The sequence below is a fragment of the Mauremys reevesii genome, linkage group 27 (assembly GCF_016161935.1).
Source record: "Mauremys reevesii isolate NIE-2019 linkage group 27, ASM1616193v1, whole genome shotgun sequence".
Classification (NCBI taxonomy): Eukaryota; Metazoa; Chordata; order Testudines; family Geoemydidae; genus Mauremys; species Mauremys reevesii.
In genome coordinates, this window is record NC_052649.1 from 6,826,808 (window position 1) to 6,844,862 (window position 18,055).

The 18,055-nt window shown below is 47.0% G+C and overlaps 1 protein-coding gene across 1 annotated transcript; it reads right to left on the bottom strand.

Moving 5' to 3' along the window:
* Positions 1 to 5,322: 5,322 nt before the first annotated feature.
* Positions 5,323 to 12,248, bottom strand: LRRC3C (leucine rich repeat containing 3C). The gene is made up of 2 exons (XM_039516848.1): positions 12,143 to 12,248; positions 5,323 to 6,604 (listed from the first exon to the last, which is right to left on the bottom strand). The coding sequence occupies exon 2, from the start codon at positions 6,521 to 6,523 to the stop codon at positions 5,741 to 5,743; it is 783 nt and encodes a 260-aa protein (XP_039372782.1). The 5' UTR covers positions 6,524 to 6,604; positions 12,143 to 12,248; the 3' UTR covers positions 5,323 to 5,740.
* Positions 12,249 to 18,055: the final 5,807 nt, after the last annotated feature.

Below are 18,055 nucleotides of genomic sequence, written 5' to 3' on the forward strand. Positions count from 1 at the left end.
CAGCATAGCCATTCCCATGCTCAGACTGCAGCTGGGCTCTGAGACCCACCCCACTCACGGGCTTTCAGAACCCAGCTCCAGCCCAGTGCAAGTCTACACTGCTCTTTTCAGCCTTGTAGCATGAGCCCTGGGAGCCCAAGTCAGTTAACCCGGTGTGGCAGAGTGCTGAGACCTGACAGGTGGGTTTGCCCTCTGATCAGGGTAGCCTCAATTAGTTCCCCCAGTGAGGGCTGATTGAATAATTAGGTAATCAGAAGGAGAGGATGGGGAGGTAATAAACTAATTAGCCCTCAGCTGGCTAACCTGATAAAAACCAGGAAGGCAGGGTTATGGGGGAGGACAGGGCTAGCTGAGTCTAGAATGAAAAAGCCTCCCTAGGGAGATTTTTTTCCCACCAGGGCCCTAGTAAAGAGGGAGTGAAAGATGCATGGATGTAAAACTGTGATGTTGCGTTATACTGGTGGTGGCAGGAGGGTTTAGAATAAAAGACAAACTGAACTCTAAAAGAAAGTGGGTCTGATCAGTCTCTGGGGAGTCTAAGAACAGGGACAGAGCATTGCCTGGTCAAACCCAGGCTCTGAGACTCTGGGTTGTTTTGGAGGGTTTTTTTTTTTGTTGTGCAGACATACCCATGGTCCAGTATTCAGTTCTTCAGGCCCAAAATACACTAGGTCAATTGGGCTGGATCCAAATGTCATTGGAGCAGACGAAAAGACTCCTACTGACTTTGGTTCTGGCCATTACGAGTTTGGGGGAAGCTCCTTCCTCAATTCCCACAGCAGGCTATCAGCTTACACTGTGCGGCATAGGCTGTGGAATAACCACTGGGCTTCAGTGCCAAACAGAACGTTGACCAAACAAGATGGAAGGAGTTCAGAGAAGAGCTCCAGAAATGATCAGGAAAGTTGAATGAGGAAACATTTAAAGAGTTAGGAAGTTATGACTTGTCTAAACAACAGCTAAATGGTGGGGAAACATTGCAAATGTCTATAGCTACTGGAAGGGTGTAAACACTCTAGAGGGAAAGGTATTCTTTACAATGGTCTATAGAGCTCTTCTTCAGCCCTCCCAAGGAAGACAGAAGAGCAAGCAAATACAATTTTATGTATTTTATATGTGGTACTTAAAATGATGTCAATATACAAGTAAATGGTGTTGCCCTTGGCTTCGTGGCAAGTTGCCCATGGGTCCTGATGGTGTCGCAAAGGTACAGTGGTGTATAAAAAGATATGGCAAAAGCAACGACTGTTCAGCCTCCCTGAAATCCTGTGGGTGTGTTAATCATTGTGATCTCTATGGGGCCTTTAAGTAGCCTTGTTCATCTTTTTTCCTTCTTTTGTCGTCAATGCCTCCAAAGCAGCAGGTGTGGCACTTCAAAAAGAAGCCAATTAGCTGTGAATTCTAAGGTCACAAAGTCAGCTGTGGCATACACACCACCAGGTAATTGAAAAGGTTTCCACTTATCTCCATCACCAGGTCACCAGATCACGGAAAAATTAGTGACTCATTTGTTATTGCAAACATAGGCAGTAAACAACTTCAAGGGATGGTTAGAGCTTCCTGCCCCAGCTTTCTATATAGGGGAAGTACCTAGTACATTCCAGGCAGGCAAAGAAATCCAGGTCAGGATTGTGTCTTCCCAGGGGCTCTAACCAGACTGGATTCCATGAGGACATAAAAAAATCCAGTCCAACTTCCTCTACTATTTATGTCAAATGGATGAACTGACAGAGAAAATTCCCTTTCAGTGTCTGACATGAGTGCACTGCTTGCTCACTGGGATTTTTCACCAGCCACATGCAAATCCTGCACTGGATTTGAATGCCTCTTAGGAAGTGGATGGGGTTAGCTAGTGGCCCTGGGAAGAGACGCTCCAAGGAATGTAGGAGTTGCCATAGTAGATCAGATCATACTTCCACATCTCCTTCCACCCCAAGGCAGATTTTCATTTTTTCCTTTAAAACAGAAATAGCGACAAAAGCAAATTGAACAAATCTTGCCTTGTCTTTCCTGGAAATCACAATTGTAAACGGCACCATCACCATGTCTTGCTCTCAAGGGTTGGTAGTGGAATGACCTCCGGTCACCAAAACTGTGATACTGATGTTAAAACATAAGAACCTTTTGCTTTTGTCCTGCTAGGGATAAAGTGCTGAGACCAGAACTGGATGTAAGATGCACAGATTCATAGAGTTTAAGGCCAGAAGGTACCATTAGATCACTTAGTCTGACAACCTATATAACACAGGCTACAGAATTTCACCCAGTTACACTGTATTGAGCCCAATAACTTATGTTTGGCTAAATATCTTCCAGAAAGGCATCTGGTCTTGATTTGAAGACTTTCAAGAGATGGAGACTCCACCACTTCCCTTGAGAGTTTGTTCCAAATCTGTCTTATTTCTCATTTCAATGTGTCTGGCTTCTGCTTCCAGCCATGAGTTCTTATTCTTTCTTTCTCTGCTAAATAAGGGTCAAACCACTTAGGCAGCTACCGAGGGTGCTGACTTTTTAGAGGTAGCTCCAGCCCACAACTTTCCTCCCCATCCAGGACAGCTTTTGGGGGGGTGGGAAAGTCTTCTCCTTTAGGGATGATCCCAGCACTATGTCTACACTGCACCGAAAGCATTGAAATGTCTCGCTCCAATCCTGGCCTAGCCAGTCAGGTGGAATAATTGCCATGAGAGCAACATTTCATACCGTTCAGATGAGAGACACAAACTCCAAAGTAAAAGTCAACTTTATTCTCATATAAAGTAAGAACATGAACAGTCTATTTAAGCACATCATTTGGTCAGATGTTATCAAGACATAATCCCACACAGTGAGCATGCCCTGACCACCATGTTTTAAACCTGGCATCCCAGAAGATCACAATTCTACTGGGCTTTTGTTACAGAGCATAGATGTCAGGGGTACTTGGGGTTGATGGCAGGGGGGAAATATGCAGTTCATTAATTCACATTTGGTTTTAATGTGGACATCTGGACAACCCAGGTCATTGAATTAGCTGCTTTCAGCCTTCCATTTTCCAGCACATCAGATAGATTTGTAAAGGGAAAACTTGTTAAACGATCTTTATTGTCAATGCACAAAAGTGGCATCAGACAGAGTCAAAAGGTGTTTGTGCATGATGCAGGAGCCCTGCGGATGTTTGGAAAGTAGGCACTTCTGAATATATCTGAGCAGCTCTGAAGGCATTTGTGCATGGGACATCAGATTTTCTCACGAGCACCAAGTGAACTTTTGCTGCTTCCCACATCTAAATCTCTTTCAGATCATTTGGAGATTCCACCAACTTCCCCTCCCCCAGTACTCAAATGTTTTTGATGATTCTGGAAAATTTAGTCTCGTGCTTGTCAGGGAGGGGCCTGAACCTAGACCCAACATCTACACCCCCCCCAAAATGTTGTGAGAGTTCAGTTCATCATTAGGATCTGAATCCAGGTTTTGCTGCAGTAGGGTCATCGCTAATAGTAAGATAATATAATGGTTGGTTGCTGTCAGAACTACACAAGCAAGGAGAGAGACGTGGGGCCTGATCCAAAACCCACTCAAATCAAAGCAAAGATTGAGTTCAAAGAGCTTTGGTTCATGACCTTGACAGATTAAGGCAATTTACCTTTAGTCCGTTTAGACTGGATGCCACAAAACAAACCAGCTTTACAGCCTTTTCCTCCTGGGCCAGAGGCAGATCCAGCTGTTAAATTTTAAGATTCTGGTTCCAGTTGGCTTTTCTTTCTTTAAACAGCCGCTGAATCTTGATTCAAACTTTGCAGCTGTCCTCCATCAAAGGCCATCCCAAACCTCTGATCCAAACACACCCCCGCCCAAATCTTAGAGATAGTCCAATCAAGTTCCAAAATTTAGTGGCTCAGGCCCCTCTCTAATTATTAGATATTCAAATATTGTTTCTCAACATGGGGCTGGAGGGATTCTATGCCCCAATACTGGAAACATTAGAGAAGGGATGTTGGGTTTTTTTGGTGCGTGTGAGGGATGAGGCCACTTGCCAACAGAAGAAAGAAAGAAAGAAGAGAAACTTAATTGTGGCTTCACTCTAACCCACCATATCCTTTTTTCTCCCAACATGTCACAGTGATAGGTCGACAAACTTGTGAGTCCTAAAGTAAACATGATGATCAAAGTCCTCTCTTCTGGAGGCAGTTAGATACAAGATTGTGAGGAATCTCCCCACTTCAAGGCAATGCCTTCTGGCCATGACCAGTATCCACTGGGAAAGTAGGAGACCCAAAGGGTTCTGCATATGGAGCCAGCTGAGTGGTTTGGGCAGAAGCGGGCTGTCTTGTAAATGTTTAAGCTACAGAGAGCCCTACCCCCCAAAATACATTATAAATCAGTTCACGTGGTTGGGGCAGGGGAGTACGATTTGAGGCTCAGCCACTGAATGCGAGTCACATCTCTGGTTTGGAACCCTTACTGCAAATGAGAAGATTCTCTCATGCCACAAGGTGTGTCCCTTCCTTTGCATGTGCCAATGGCAGAGAGACACACCGGAGCAGAACTTTACCAATTCACAGAGTCTTCCATGCAGTGGCTGGACCTGCTATGTGTATATCCTATATCCTACCTATGACTGAGACCCCACGGGGGATCCTCCAGGTCTGTGGACACTCTCATGGGGATGGGCTCTCTCAGCAGATTCCCAGCATGTGCTGTTGTGGCTGGAAAAACTCTGAGGATGGCTCGCCCTGTGGCATTTTGACATTTCTAGTCCCGGCGAGCAGAAGTGAAGTAAACATTTCAGAACCTCAAAAAGCTCATTTCAGATTTGTTTCTAAAAGAGGGGGATATTTTAGGGGCAGGGAGATGGATTTTGTTTGATCCTAAGAGACTCATCCATCTCTCATGATAAAATCCCTTTCTGCCTCATATCTCTGTTAGGGACCAAATTTATGAGGTGCAGAGCATCTTCAGCTCCCACTGACCTTACTGGTCCTTTGATTGAAGAAGAGGCAGGTATTTTGGGTAGAACTTTAACTCAAGAGCCTATGAGGGGAATTTGCTCATACCATCCTCCAGCAGTTGGGATTTGCTTTAATCTCTTTAGTTTGACGTGATACCCAGTATTCCCAATATTCCTCAAAAGCCAGGAGGGCCATATAGTACGGGTACAACACTGTTCTCCGAGACTCTGCAGTGTCTTCTTGGGGCATCCCCTGGTTGCTGGAAACATCCCTTCCTGAGAGTGAAGGAAGTAGACAGAGAGTGTCTGAACCACTGATTTTTTTTAACACCTTAATGGATTCCTGTAAAGGATACAAAATTCTTTTAAAATTAAGTTTAACGTCTGAAAGGGGAATCATCTGAGTAATTACTGTATGCTTGAGGAGACACACTGGGTTTCTTTTCTTTTCCCTCTGTTATTCAACGCAATAAACAGATGCCCAAATCCCTCGTGGCGCCGCTGAGCCCTCGCTAATTGCTCTAGATCACAGCCCAGTTGGCTCTTGATCTGCAGAATTGTGGATAGAGCTCAAGCCTTCCTTGCTCCTGTTTTGTTCTGAACACGCAGGTCTGGGTCTCCTGAAACGGTCTGTTTGATTTCTAAAGAGAAAAACTAATTTTGTTGTTACTGTTGTTAACTAAAAGCCTCTTCAGCCTTTGTGTGTCTATGGAGCTGATTGAATACCCATGAAACTCAGCAGGGGTCTTTCCACAAACTTCCCCAGGGGTCCTACATTTGCTGGGGTTGGGGCAGGAGGGAGCGGTTTTTCAGTCACACCACGGTGCTGATGGTGGAGGACTCTTCTGACTTCCTCTGCTTGCTGGGCAAGGACTTCAGGTACTCAAGGTGCCGACGGGCATCTTCTTGGTTCTGCCGGACATAATAGACCAGGTAGGAGATCACCATGGCGAACCAGCCGAACATGGTGACCAGCATGGCTATGTCCGTGGTCTTTTTGTAAACGCTGCAGAAGTCCATGTCTGTGACCACTTGCAGGAAGGGCTTGCCAACATGCTCCTCCTTAGCAGAGGAGTCGCAGAGGATGCTCCCAGAGGACCCAGCAACCAGGTCCACTGTCCTGATCAGCTCCTGGAGCCTGCAGTCGCACAGCCAAGGGTTGCTGGAGAGATTGACCTTGGCCTTCAGATTGCTAAAGACATCCTTATTGACTGACACCAGCTTGTTTGAGGACAAATCCAGGGAATGCAAGTGCTCCGACAAGCCCCGGAAAGCCCCACTCTCTATCCTGACGATGGCATTGTGAGACAGATCCAGCTCCAGCAGGACCGGCAAGTTCCGAAAGGCGTCAATGGGGAGGAAGGCAATCTGGTTGAAATCCAGGTAGAGCTTGTTAGTGTCATTGGGTATGTCCTTAGGGACCTCTGTGAGCTGAGCGTTGCTGCACCGGAAGGTTTTGTAACCGCTCTCTTCTGCGTGATAGCAGCCCTTGGGAAAGGTAGTGGCCGAATGGAAACAAAAGGTCATCAGAACAAAGCTCTGGAGAAGCAGCCACATGGTAACCGAGTGGCGGAGGAACCAGTCTACTAGAGGCATGGTGGGGTGTCTGCATAATCACGTGGCCACTTGCTTATCAGCTGTCTCTCTCTCTCAAGCAGGCCGCCGGATTCATCGTATCTGAGTAAGAGATAGCAAGGGGAAGAGATAAAACATGCTAGACAGGGAGAAACAGTGTGGCTTTTGTGATCCCAGTCCTTTATTCTCTCTATCTGGTGTCTCATAACAGCACCCACCGCTGTAATACCCAACCACCCCTTCCTGTTACACGACAGATGAATTATGGCTTCCGACATGGAGATCTGTCCTGGACACATCAGAAGTGTCCAGGCCCAGAACTCAAGCCACTGAAAAAGTAGCGTGTGCATGTATTGTCGGGCAACGGCTCTCAAACCTGGCTCTGTGGTCAGCATTTCCAAGCACTTTACCTGAATAACAGCCACACCCAGCAACTTCTGTCTGGAGATCTCAGAGAGCGTCACAAAAGGAAGCCAGGTATCACCCTCCCCATCTCACAGAAGCACAGAGAAGTGACGCGACTTGCCCAAGATCATATTTATTATTATTTGTGTGTATTACCGTGGTGCTGAGCAGCCTCAGTCGCTGGCCCAGACCCCGTTGTGCTAGGCATTGTACAAACATACAGCAAAAAGACAGTCCTGGCCCGCAAAAGGCAGATTAGTGACAGAGCTGAGTCTAGAAGCCAAGGTCTTCTTGCCCTCCTAGTCCCATGCCCTATCCACAGAACTGGGACATCCTAGCAGGTTGCTGTGGAAATGACAGTGATGCCTGGGAGCAGAGAGAGGCAGGAGAATCAGGGCTGTTCACCTCCCTTCCTGGCCCTAGGAAGAGCACCAGTTTCATTTCTCATTTCCATAATATGGATAAAGGCTCAACACCGTTGCCCCAGGCATGCCCAGTGTCTGCCCCCCCCAGCACACCCCCTGCTGAGTCTAGTGAACCTACATGCATCATGCTTTGCACTGCACTGCATGATGACTGAATGCATATGCACATAGGGGCACAACCTGTGGAACTCCTTGCCTGAGGAGGTTGTGAAGGCTAGGCTATAACAGGGTTTAAAAGAGAACTGGATAAATTCATGGAGGTTAAGTCCATTAATGGCTATTAGCCAGGAATGGTGTCCCTAGCCTCTGTTTGTCAAGAGGGTGGAGATGGATGGCAGGAGAGAGATCACTTGATCATTACCTGTTAGGTTCACTCCTTCTGGGGCACCTGGCATTGGCCACTGTCGGCAGACAGGATACTGGGCTGGATGGACCTTTGGTCTGACCCAGTACGGCCATTCTTATGTTCTTATGATGCTTCCCATTGAAATCAATGGCAAAACTTCACCAAGATAGGGTTAGCCTCCTGCAAAGTACATTTTCACAGCTCAGTGGATGCACATCTCCTCTTCGCAAGCTGCCTGTGCTACAAAGACTTTACAGGATTAAGCCTGAAGCAAAGACGGGGTAAAATCCTGACCCCACTGAAATCCATGTGAGTTTTACCATTGGCATCAGTGGGGCCAGGATTTCACCCTGGGACTCCAGGTGGGAATAAGCAGCGGCGGCAAAATCCTGTGTTCAGGCAATCATTCTCTTAATAGAGACAACAAGGGGACCAGAATGCAGGAATACTTGAGACAGAAGCAAAATTGGCCCCCAGAGTTGTCCAGGATTTGTCTGTTGCTCTTTAATTATGTGGCCTCTTACAAATTGATATGGGGGTACAAAGATTCATCTACAGGGCTGCTATCACCCTGCTGTGGGAGCTTGCTGCTGACCTTTCTGAGGTTTTTAATGCCAACAAACTCAAACAAGCAATTTCCATTCCTCTCTCCAGAAAGATGCACGCATAAGCAAATACTTTAGTGGGTGCATTTGCTTTTGATCTTGGTGCTAGCAAAAGTTAGCTTCCAGATTGCCACTGACCCCAACCCAGCTGGTTCACACACTGAGAAGGCTGGCTTTTGGCCAATACATCCCATGGTGTCACCAAGTTTGGGTGGCCCCCACGAAGTGCTGTAATCGCATTCTCCATCCAGCTCTTTATTCCAGAAGGGAAGAACGTCAGCAAGGGAGAAACAAAAACAGAAAAAGGAAACTTGCTTGAGCAGAACTTGCAAATATGTTCCCAGGGTGGATACAGCAGATAAGGGTCGCTCTGTGAAATCTACCAGCCTCCACGCTGCACAGAAAGAGTCCTCATATTTTTGAGCCTGACAGCAACTTCGATATCATACCAGCGCTAACAATCCAAACGAGACACAGAAACTGTTGCCTGATTCAGCCCATGATTAAAGGAACATACATGAAAGGGTGCCCACATAGTCACTGAATTTAAAACCTGGGTGGGGTCCCCCAGGAATGGTTCAAATGGGGCAAGGGGTGAGGCATGCTTTAAAAAGCTGATGTGGGCTGCCTGGTGAGTTGATCTCTTCCAGATACAGGCCCCTCAAGATCTGTGCCCTGCTGCTCCCATAGCTGGCTGCCTTTTACAGGGGGTTTGCTAAAAACTACAGCAGCAGAATGGCAAGAGGAAACCTGATCTGCAAAAACAAGTAGACAAATGCAATGAGGCAGGACTAAGTATTATCTAGTTATGATGAGTTCACCAGCTCAGTAACGAGGCCACCTGTGGAAGTTTGCAGTCTCTCTCTGCCTGGACTTCTCCAGTTCTGTGGATGACTAGTGTCCAGGGCTGTCAACCCAGCTTTAAACTCCTATGAAATGTACATTTCTAGATATTATAGAGTAGCTTATCCCAAGGAATCTCAAAGTAGGTGACAGACATTCAGCCCTTGCATTCACCTATATGCTGCTACATTGTTTTTTGCTTGCATGATTATTTTTTTTTAGCAATGATCAATGAAATGTTCATCCCAGTTTTAATTCCTGCAACCTTAAAGGAAACAGCACTATGTGGATGTACAATTCCTCTTCATTGCAAAGATGGTGATTAATAATCAACTGGCAATGCTCAGGTATCTTCCATCCACCCCCCACGCCAGTTCTGAGCGTATACATTTAAATGTGAATCTGAAACGTGCATGTTGATAATCATCCCCCATGGACATGCTGTTTGGTTCGGTTTGGGTTTCCCAATGCCTGTCTCAGGCTGCAGTGAAGCTTTACAGGGCTCCTGCTGGGAAACCTCTGTAAAATGGCAGCTCCCCTGAAGAAAGGCACCAGCACTATTTGCAGTGATGGAGGCCGCGAAGCAGCAGCAGGTGTTTTTAAATACCAGTATTGAAAATCTCATCTCTTGACATATTAGTTCTTACTTAGCCAGTTGCTATTTAATTATCTCTGATGATATGACTGCAGCTCCCTCTTCTCTGGGACTGGCCAAACAACCTAGCAACAGCATCTGAGAGCCATCTTTGGCCCTCATTACCATGGTATCTCAGCACCTCACAATCTTCCATGTATTTAGTCTCATCACATCCCTGTGAGGTAGGGCAGGGCTATTATCTGCATTCTGCAGAGGGAGAACAGAGGCCAAGAGAAGCTAAGTGACTTGTCCAAGGTCACACAGAAAGTCTGTGGCAGAGCATGCAGGTTTTCAAAGTCCTGGGCTAACATCTGAACCACTGCACCATCCTTCCTCTCTAACTTTGGCCCTAGGTTTGCATGGGACAGGAGCATTCAGCATCATTCAAGTGGTCAGAGGACCATTGACAGGCTCAGAAGGGGACACATCCAGCCTTCTTTGGTAGAAGAAGGGGATACCACACAGTGGGATATTTTAGCTGGGGAATGTGAAGTGAATATGGAAAATAGAGGAGACCTGGTAACCCCAAACACAGACTGTCTCGTGTTGGTGATGAGCCCTTTATCTCCTGATACCTGCAGCCAGACAGAGTGCAGAGACCAAACAAGAAATATACTCCGGAGAGTTGCAAAGTGTATCGCTGCACATCCAGCAGCAGTGAGGTGCACCTGTGAATTATTCCTGAAATCCCCCATCTGTCCAGTGTGTTCAAATGAAGCCAACCCCCTCCCCGACCTCTTGTGAGCAGTGAAAACAGGCAGAAAGGGGTAGTGCAATAGACACGCTGCATCCCTTTTGCATTAACCCTTCTCTGGCTGAGAGAGAAAGAGAGAAAGAGAAAATATTATATAATGTAAAACAAATATAACTGCAATACCTGCTGCCTTAATATTCCACTGCCCTTCAGGAAGAAAATTGCTTTTCTACAGCCACCCAGTGATATTCAGTGGAAATCACCTTGCAGATCAGAAAATCTTCTGCAGGATAAGTGGAACAATACTCCTGTATGTGTTTTATCAGGCAGTTTGCTCTTGAATTTCCTGAGATGAACCAGGGAAGTTGTGTCCTCCGGCCCCATCTCCCGCCTTTCAAGCAAACAGATCTTTGCCAGCAGACAGTCCCACTAATAGGGGAGAGAAAGAAACTGTCCCACTATTATCATATGATCAGCAGCATTTATTACTGCCTTAGATGTGCATGGAACAGAACGTCGAGGCTCCTCCAGGGACTTACCATGTAAAGTTAGATCGAAAACACAAGGGCAGCGCAGGGAGCATGGCTGGGGGAGTGGGGAGCATCGATGGACTATACAGCTGACGGGGGACAGCACCCTGACAAGGCACAGTTTACTCTGAAGACAGAGACAGACAGACTGCAAATTCTCTTGGGCAGGGATTGTGTTTCTGTACTGAGAGTGTCTAGCATACGCATGGGTGCTGGAATAAATCACAACAGCTCTGTGATCTGGGGATTTTCCTGGGGTTTTCAACCTTTCGAATAAACGACAAGAAGAAAAATTACTCTCTCATCTTTCCCGACTATTCAAGACGATGCCATTTTCCCCATCACCAGAAGAGGGCGTCAGATCTGCTCCGGACCTAATCCAGTGGCGTTTTGAAGCTCTGGGAAAAAGAAACCCTGACAATGTATGGACGGGATCCCCCCCGCACCTCAATGAAAGTTAGGGCAGAAGAGGAATACCCCTCCCTGCTTGCAGCGAGGAGAAAGCAAATCCGCCAGCAGGTTAACCTGGGATATATTTAAAATTGCACCTCTTCGGGTCTGGATGTACATACAACACTCAACCCCCCTCTCTTGGGCTAAAATTTCATCTGATTTCTGAATACTGGAACTCAGAGAGCAGCTGATATAAACTTAACGCACGCAACTTCTCCCCCGCCCCCCCCCCGAGTCCAGCTATTTGTTTGCATCAATCAACAGACTTCCCCCCTCCTTCCTTCTCTTTTTTTACCTTTCGCTTTTGATTTGAAACATGCTTTTCCCTGCCCCCCCCCCACTCCCCACCCCTCCCGCCGCCTCTCATTTTCAAAGCCATTCCGAGAAGGTCAAAGCAGCCAAGCAGGTTTCTACCTGATTCTTTGGTTTTACCTTTTATAGGAACACGTGAAATAAGATCTTTAGGGGTTCTGCCGGATGACTGATCACAGGGCCGGATTCTGATTCGTATAAATAGGAAGTTAGTGAAGTCACTCCGGATTTACACCTGTGCAACCCAGAGCAGAATCTGGCCATCACGCTTTTTTTCCTGAACCGATCTAATGTTGTCTCATTCCCTCTTGGTTTGAGCATGTTTGAGGCAACCCCTGAGCCTCATCTCTTCCCTTATTGCATTAACCGCGTCAAGTGAAATTGACTCACCTTTAGTCAGTTGCATCTTTCTGCATCTACTCAAAGTCCTGGAACTGGAGAGGAAAAAGGGACAGAAACAGAAAGAAACCAGCTACGATTTCGACAAAAGCCGGCATCACAGCAGCTCCTGTTTTCACGGTACCCCTCCTGGAAGCAGGCTGCAGGCTGGGGGATCCTGGTCTTTGGAAATAGGTCTCAATTCCAGCGCATGAGGAGGGGGTGGGGGCTGCAAGGTGCAGCCAGATGTGCAAAGAAAGAGGAGCGATAACAAATAACCCTTCCGGCTCAGCACCGTTATATAAAGAAATCGCAGGCAAAGAAAAGCTACAGATGCTAGAGGGAAGGAAGCAGGTGCCCAGATGCTGGGGGTGTGCGTATCTGAGACTGTGTATGTGTGTGAGAGAGAAAAAGCGGTGGATTTTTCCTCGCCGGAGAATGATATCCGTCCTCAGGGGATTGAAAACTCCGCCTGGAGAGAGAGAGAGAGAGTCTCCATGCAACCAGGGGGGAAAGCCCATTAGTTTTCGGAGAAGCAAAGCACTCAGACAGTAGCTGCAAGGTTCATTTTAGCAGAATCAACTCAACACCCCCTTTCTCGGAGATCTACCCAGATATCTGGCCCCTGTATACTGGCAAATGGATTAGATGGAGATTTTAGCTACCTCTCCTTGAATGATGGGAGGCAGAGATAGCAGAGGGTTAGGCGGGTTAAACATTTCTTTAAAAAAAGAAAACGATCTGTAAGAAGAGCAATCCAGAGTAACCCTGAGGATCAGAGGAGTTGCTGTAAGGTGCAGAGAACAGGCTTTGTCTGCTTCCTTTTTTTCCCATTCAGCTATGGAGATCTGCTTTCAACCCTTTCTAAAGTGGGGAAGTCAGGAAAGACCCAAGATGGATGGTGGATTTAATTGGCTTCGTATCAGTGTTGATGTAGCTGCTCTTAGGATAAAGAAAGAAAAGTTTCCCTACCGATAATCTATATTTAGGTTTACCATATCAGTAAGTGTGGATGCTTTTACTGGTAGTTTATTTCCTCACCGCTGAATGAAACAAGCTATATTGGGAAAAGCACAGTATTGCTGGTATAACTGCATCCACATTTGGAGCACACGCCGGGACGGCTCACACCTCTTTAACACCCTTGACTGACATAGCTACGATGGCAGAAATCTATAGTGTAGGGTAGACATAGCCTTAGATTCATATCATCTATCTTTGGGGGCAGCAGGGACTGTCTTCTTGTTCTGTGTTTGTTCAGCACCCAGCACCACAGGGTCCTGGTCTGTGACTGGGGCTCCTGGCCACTCCTGCAATATAAATAATTAAAATAATGGTATTTTATTCCTTCAAGGCCAGGACTTTATTTTCAGGGGTTTCAGTTCAACATTCCTTCCTTGCTTTAGAGGCCCGTCAAGGACTCACTCCATCCCGTCTCATGAAACTTTTCCCTCTCGGTTTTCCACCTCGTTCCCTCATCTCACCATTATTTATTATTTATTAGTTGGGTTATGGTAGCAGAGACACACAGTGAGAGACAGTCCCTGCCCTACCTAGCTCTTATGCAGCACTTTTCATCCATAGATCTCCAAGCACTTTGCAAAGGAGGTCAGTGTCATTATCACCATTTTAGAGATGGGGAAACTGAGGCACAGAGCAGGGAAATGACTTGTTCAAGGTCACCCTGCAGGCCAGGGGCAGAGCTGGGAGTCTCCTGAGTCCCAGGTAACCTGTGTCCCGGCCTAGTGCTCTGTCCACACAAGTCTGACAAAGGGTGGGAGAAAAGAAATGTTATTTTCGCCATTGTACAGATAGGGAACTTGGGCTCAGAACGACTGGCCTCATTCTCAAAGGAGCTGAGTACTTGCATGTCCCATAGACTTCAAGGGCATTGATGATTGCTGAGAACTTCTGAAAATCAGCCCATAAGTGGCTTGACCAGGATCATGCAAGAAATCTAGGGAAGAGCCTAGAAATGAATGCAGGTTTCCTTAGCGCCTGTGCTTTAACCACAAGACTGTCCTCCCTCTGCCAAGCCTTGGAGTTGGTGTGATGCTGGATGGTGCTAATAGCTGCCACCAGTGGAGTCTTGGATCCAAAACCAACCAGATCTCATTAAAGCCAGTGGGTGGTCGAGCACTCATTTTCAGGATCAACAGAAGGCGCAATCAAGCCCCTTTATGTAGCAAAGAGAGTGGCAAACAGTGGAGGTGACTGCCCAAGGACTAAGCCACATTAGGTCAGAGCTAAGCCATGTGAACTGCAGGGTTCCCAAAGTTACAAATGCAGCCACTAGCATATTGGATGCAACTGGCACGTGCTGGAGGCAGAAAGTCAGGGACCAGGAGTTCTGAGCTTGCCCTTGAGAGGAAGCAGAAAGACAGAGCTTCTTGAGCACAGAAATTGCTGGAGGGGCAGACTTGGGGGCTAGGAAACGGCCTGCTGCTGTTTGTTCCTATTGTGTTCAGGGAAACAGGACTTTCTGTATGTTTTTTATAAAAAAAATTACACCACAAGTAGACCAGACTCATACTACCAATTTCTCATCCTAATGGAAGCAACCCTGCAAAACCTCACTCAGCTCAAAGGGATAACAGTACCGTTGTAGTGTGTTTAAACCTGTCTTAAAATTGTAGGCTATCACTTCAAATTTCAGGGGGGGTTTCTTGGTCCTGCTTGCAGGAAGCCTAAGATTAGTCTCAGTCAGTCTACAGAACAGTGAGGTGAGCTGAGCCTCTCTGATTTCAAGAATAGCCCGTTTTGTCTCTTTCTGTTTTGGGTTCCTTTGTGTTATTGTTCTGAATTCTAAGCAATGAAGTGGTGTCACGTTGTAACCTTTCAGCAAGGGTCTTTTATGTTTTTAATCTAACTTCTCTCTGAGTGTAAGCTGTGGACATAACAACCGTAACCTTCACAGGTGCTATGAGGGCTTGCCTGGCATTGGACCCCAGGACAATTTACACACGAAGCAAGAAGTCTGCCATAATGAATAAACCACACTCAGCTAGCACACACTATGCCTTCCTTCAGCCTGGCCCCTGGTTGGCAACATCTCCATTGACCTCCTCTGCCTCTGCCTGCGATCAAATCTCATCACCCGAGGGCAGTGTTCTGGGAGCAAGGTGGACACCGCAAGAGGCCACCTCACCATGGAAATCCATTCCACTAGCAGGCAGAACAAGCCCAGACTGTCCCACCTTCAGAAAGCAAGACAAGGCATTTCTTTCTCTGCCAAAGTCGTCTTGCAATAACCATGTTGGGAGAAAACATCCAGTGTAGAATTCCCTGGAGCTGAGCCATGGGAATAAAGGATAACAACAAGAACCACAAAATGCCTTGCATATCCACAGACCCAGCTGATGCCCTAAACCCAGGGTTGTGAGTTCAGTCCTTGAGGGGGCCGCTTAGGGGTCTGGGGCAAAATCAGTACTTGGTCCTGCTAGTGAAGGCAGGGGGCTGGACTCAATGACCTTTCGGGGTCCCTTCCAGTTCTATAAGATAAATATATCTCCATATATATATATATATATAGTATGGGGGTGGGCAGGTAGGTCAATAGATAGACCTATAGAAAATAAATCATTCCACCTGCCTGCCAGTTCCTTTGTGATCCCACAGGCAGCTCTGCGCCATTGCCAGGTGAAGCATAGCCACATTGCTGCAGCAGATCCTTCACCTTTGACCAAATAACAACCCCATGATGGAGCCAGCTGCTGCTCCATCCATGCATGCTCAGCATCTCCTTGCAGACTGCGCCTGTGTCCATCTGCATTTTCCTTTTAGCCCTTCGGTGTCATTTCTTGCTTGGCAAACACACCCAGGCGTGCAGGGTCAGCCCTTGGGGAACTCTTGCACTAATGAGGGCTTCTGCTGTGCCTGTAGGTTTGTTCTTTACCTTCCACATGCCTTCCTTTAGTTTGCTCTCCAGTCCCTGATATGCTGACAGCCTCTGACACAAACTGCTGAGCTTGGACTTGCTTGGTCACAGGGCCCAGGTGGAGGGAGACCTGGGGGTGGAGGGAGACGGGTAGATCAGTAGTCTCCAGTAGGGATCTCTGGCACCGAACACCCCCTATAGCTCCCAAGAGTCCTGTGGGACTTTAAAAAAAACTCTGCACATCTAAAACTTGGTGCCAGTGTGACCGGTTATACCCCTGGTATCACCCCAAATAGGCCCTGCATTGTAGAATCATAGAATATCAGGATTAGAAGGGACCTCAGGAGATATCTAGTCCCACCCCCTGCTCAAAGCAGGACCAATCCCCGACTACATCATCCCAGCCAGGGCTTTGTCAAGCCTGGCCTCGAAAACCTCTAAAGAAGGAGATTCCACCACCTCCCTAGGTAAAATTAAGTTATTCTAGGCATCCTGCAATCGACTACTGAGTGTGATCATTATTGATCAATATCATTATAAAATCCCACCTATTTGCTTAGAGTTATTTTTTATTGTTATTTCATTATGTTTACTAGCTGGTGAAAAAAGGATTCCAGGAACTCCCCATTTCCCCCTAAACCTTTGGACTGAGATTATGGTTATTGCTAAAGTTCAGATATACTGATTTTTTTTCTCATCCCTTTTGATTTAGGAGAAAACTCTCTTCTCATTAGAAAGAATTCAGGGCCATGTGGGATATTACAAGCACCCAGAATTTGCAGCCACTGTGGGCTGCTTTGCTAGCTGAAGTCCCTTAACTTCAGAGTGAAAGGCACTGGAGTGACTTCCCTTAGGTCACTGCTAATCTTGTCCAGATCCTTTCCCATTCCTGGGAGCAAGGGAGGGGCATTTGATGAGCTGTGTGAGCTTGGCTTGGTTTAAGGACGATCTTAAATTCTTCATTTGCCTTTCACTGCAGGGAGCAAAAAAAATGTAATCATGCATTTCCATTCTCCCCAACTCATCTAAAAAAAAATAAAATAAATAAAACTCCTGCAGCCAGGACCATCTGATGATGCAACATGACTGCCTAGAGAACTAAAGAGAGACAGTGCATGTTTATTTTAAAGACACTCAGTGGCAGCTGCATTGCACTGAGCAGCTCTGAATATTAGTCCCCCCACTGCCCTCTACTGGATGGATTCAGAACCTCTCCCCTGTGTGTCATAGGCCCTGTATGGCTAACAGCTGTTCCTTTCGCTTTAGGGGATTGTGCTTTTGGAGCAAGAAGAGCTGAGTTCTAGCCTTGCTGTTGCTGCAAAGCTCTAAGAAGTCACTGGATGCGGCACAGTGAGAACCATGCAGTTGCTAGTGGGCACTGACTTGTTACATCAGCTGTCCCATTGGCACTAAAGAAGGAAGTGAGACCATTGCACAGAGGAGGGGGCAAACTCTGGGCTCCTGGACACTGGCAGGAACCAGGTGCATCAGAGAGGAGAAGTCACTGGCGCTGCCACCCCCACCTGCAGTGTGACATCTGCTTGTGGCTCCTCTTTTCCTGGGGAGGCTGATCTGCAGTGCAGACAGGACAAGGCTCGGTGAGACAGAGGGAGCCCAGCAGCCTGCTTGGTAACAGATCCACCCCTAAGCATCAGACGAAATGCATGGCCATGGAAGAAGCCTGTGTGCAGCCTGCTCTGGGCTCAGAATTAAAGCAGTAATGATGCTGACAGCCTAGTCCTGGGTGTTTTATTTAGCACCGGAAGCCAAATCTAATGATGGGGTTAATTAGCCTCATTAGCCTCCCAGTGCCTGGTGGGTGTTACCGGTCCCATTAGTGGCATTGTGGTGACTCCAGGCCGTCATTGTTCCTGTGAGTCTGGCTGCTGGTGTGCTCTGTTTATTCCACTGCAGGCTCCTCAGAGGAGTCTGACTCAGAGGCAGGTGGATCATCACCTGCTGCTGCAAACTGGCTCCCAGTCCACCACGGTGCTTTTTCCTACATGCTCTCAGATGTCGTCACACTCTCCCCCAGGGTCACTGTCATT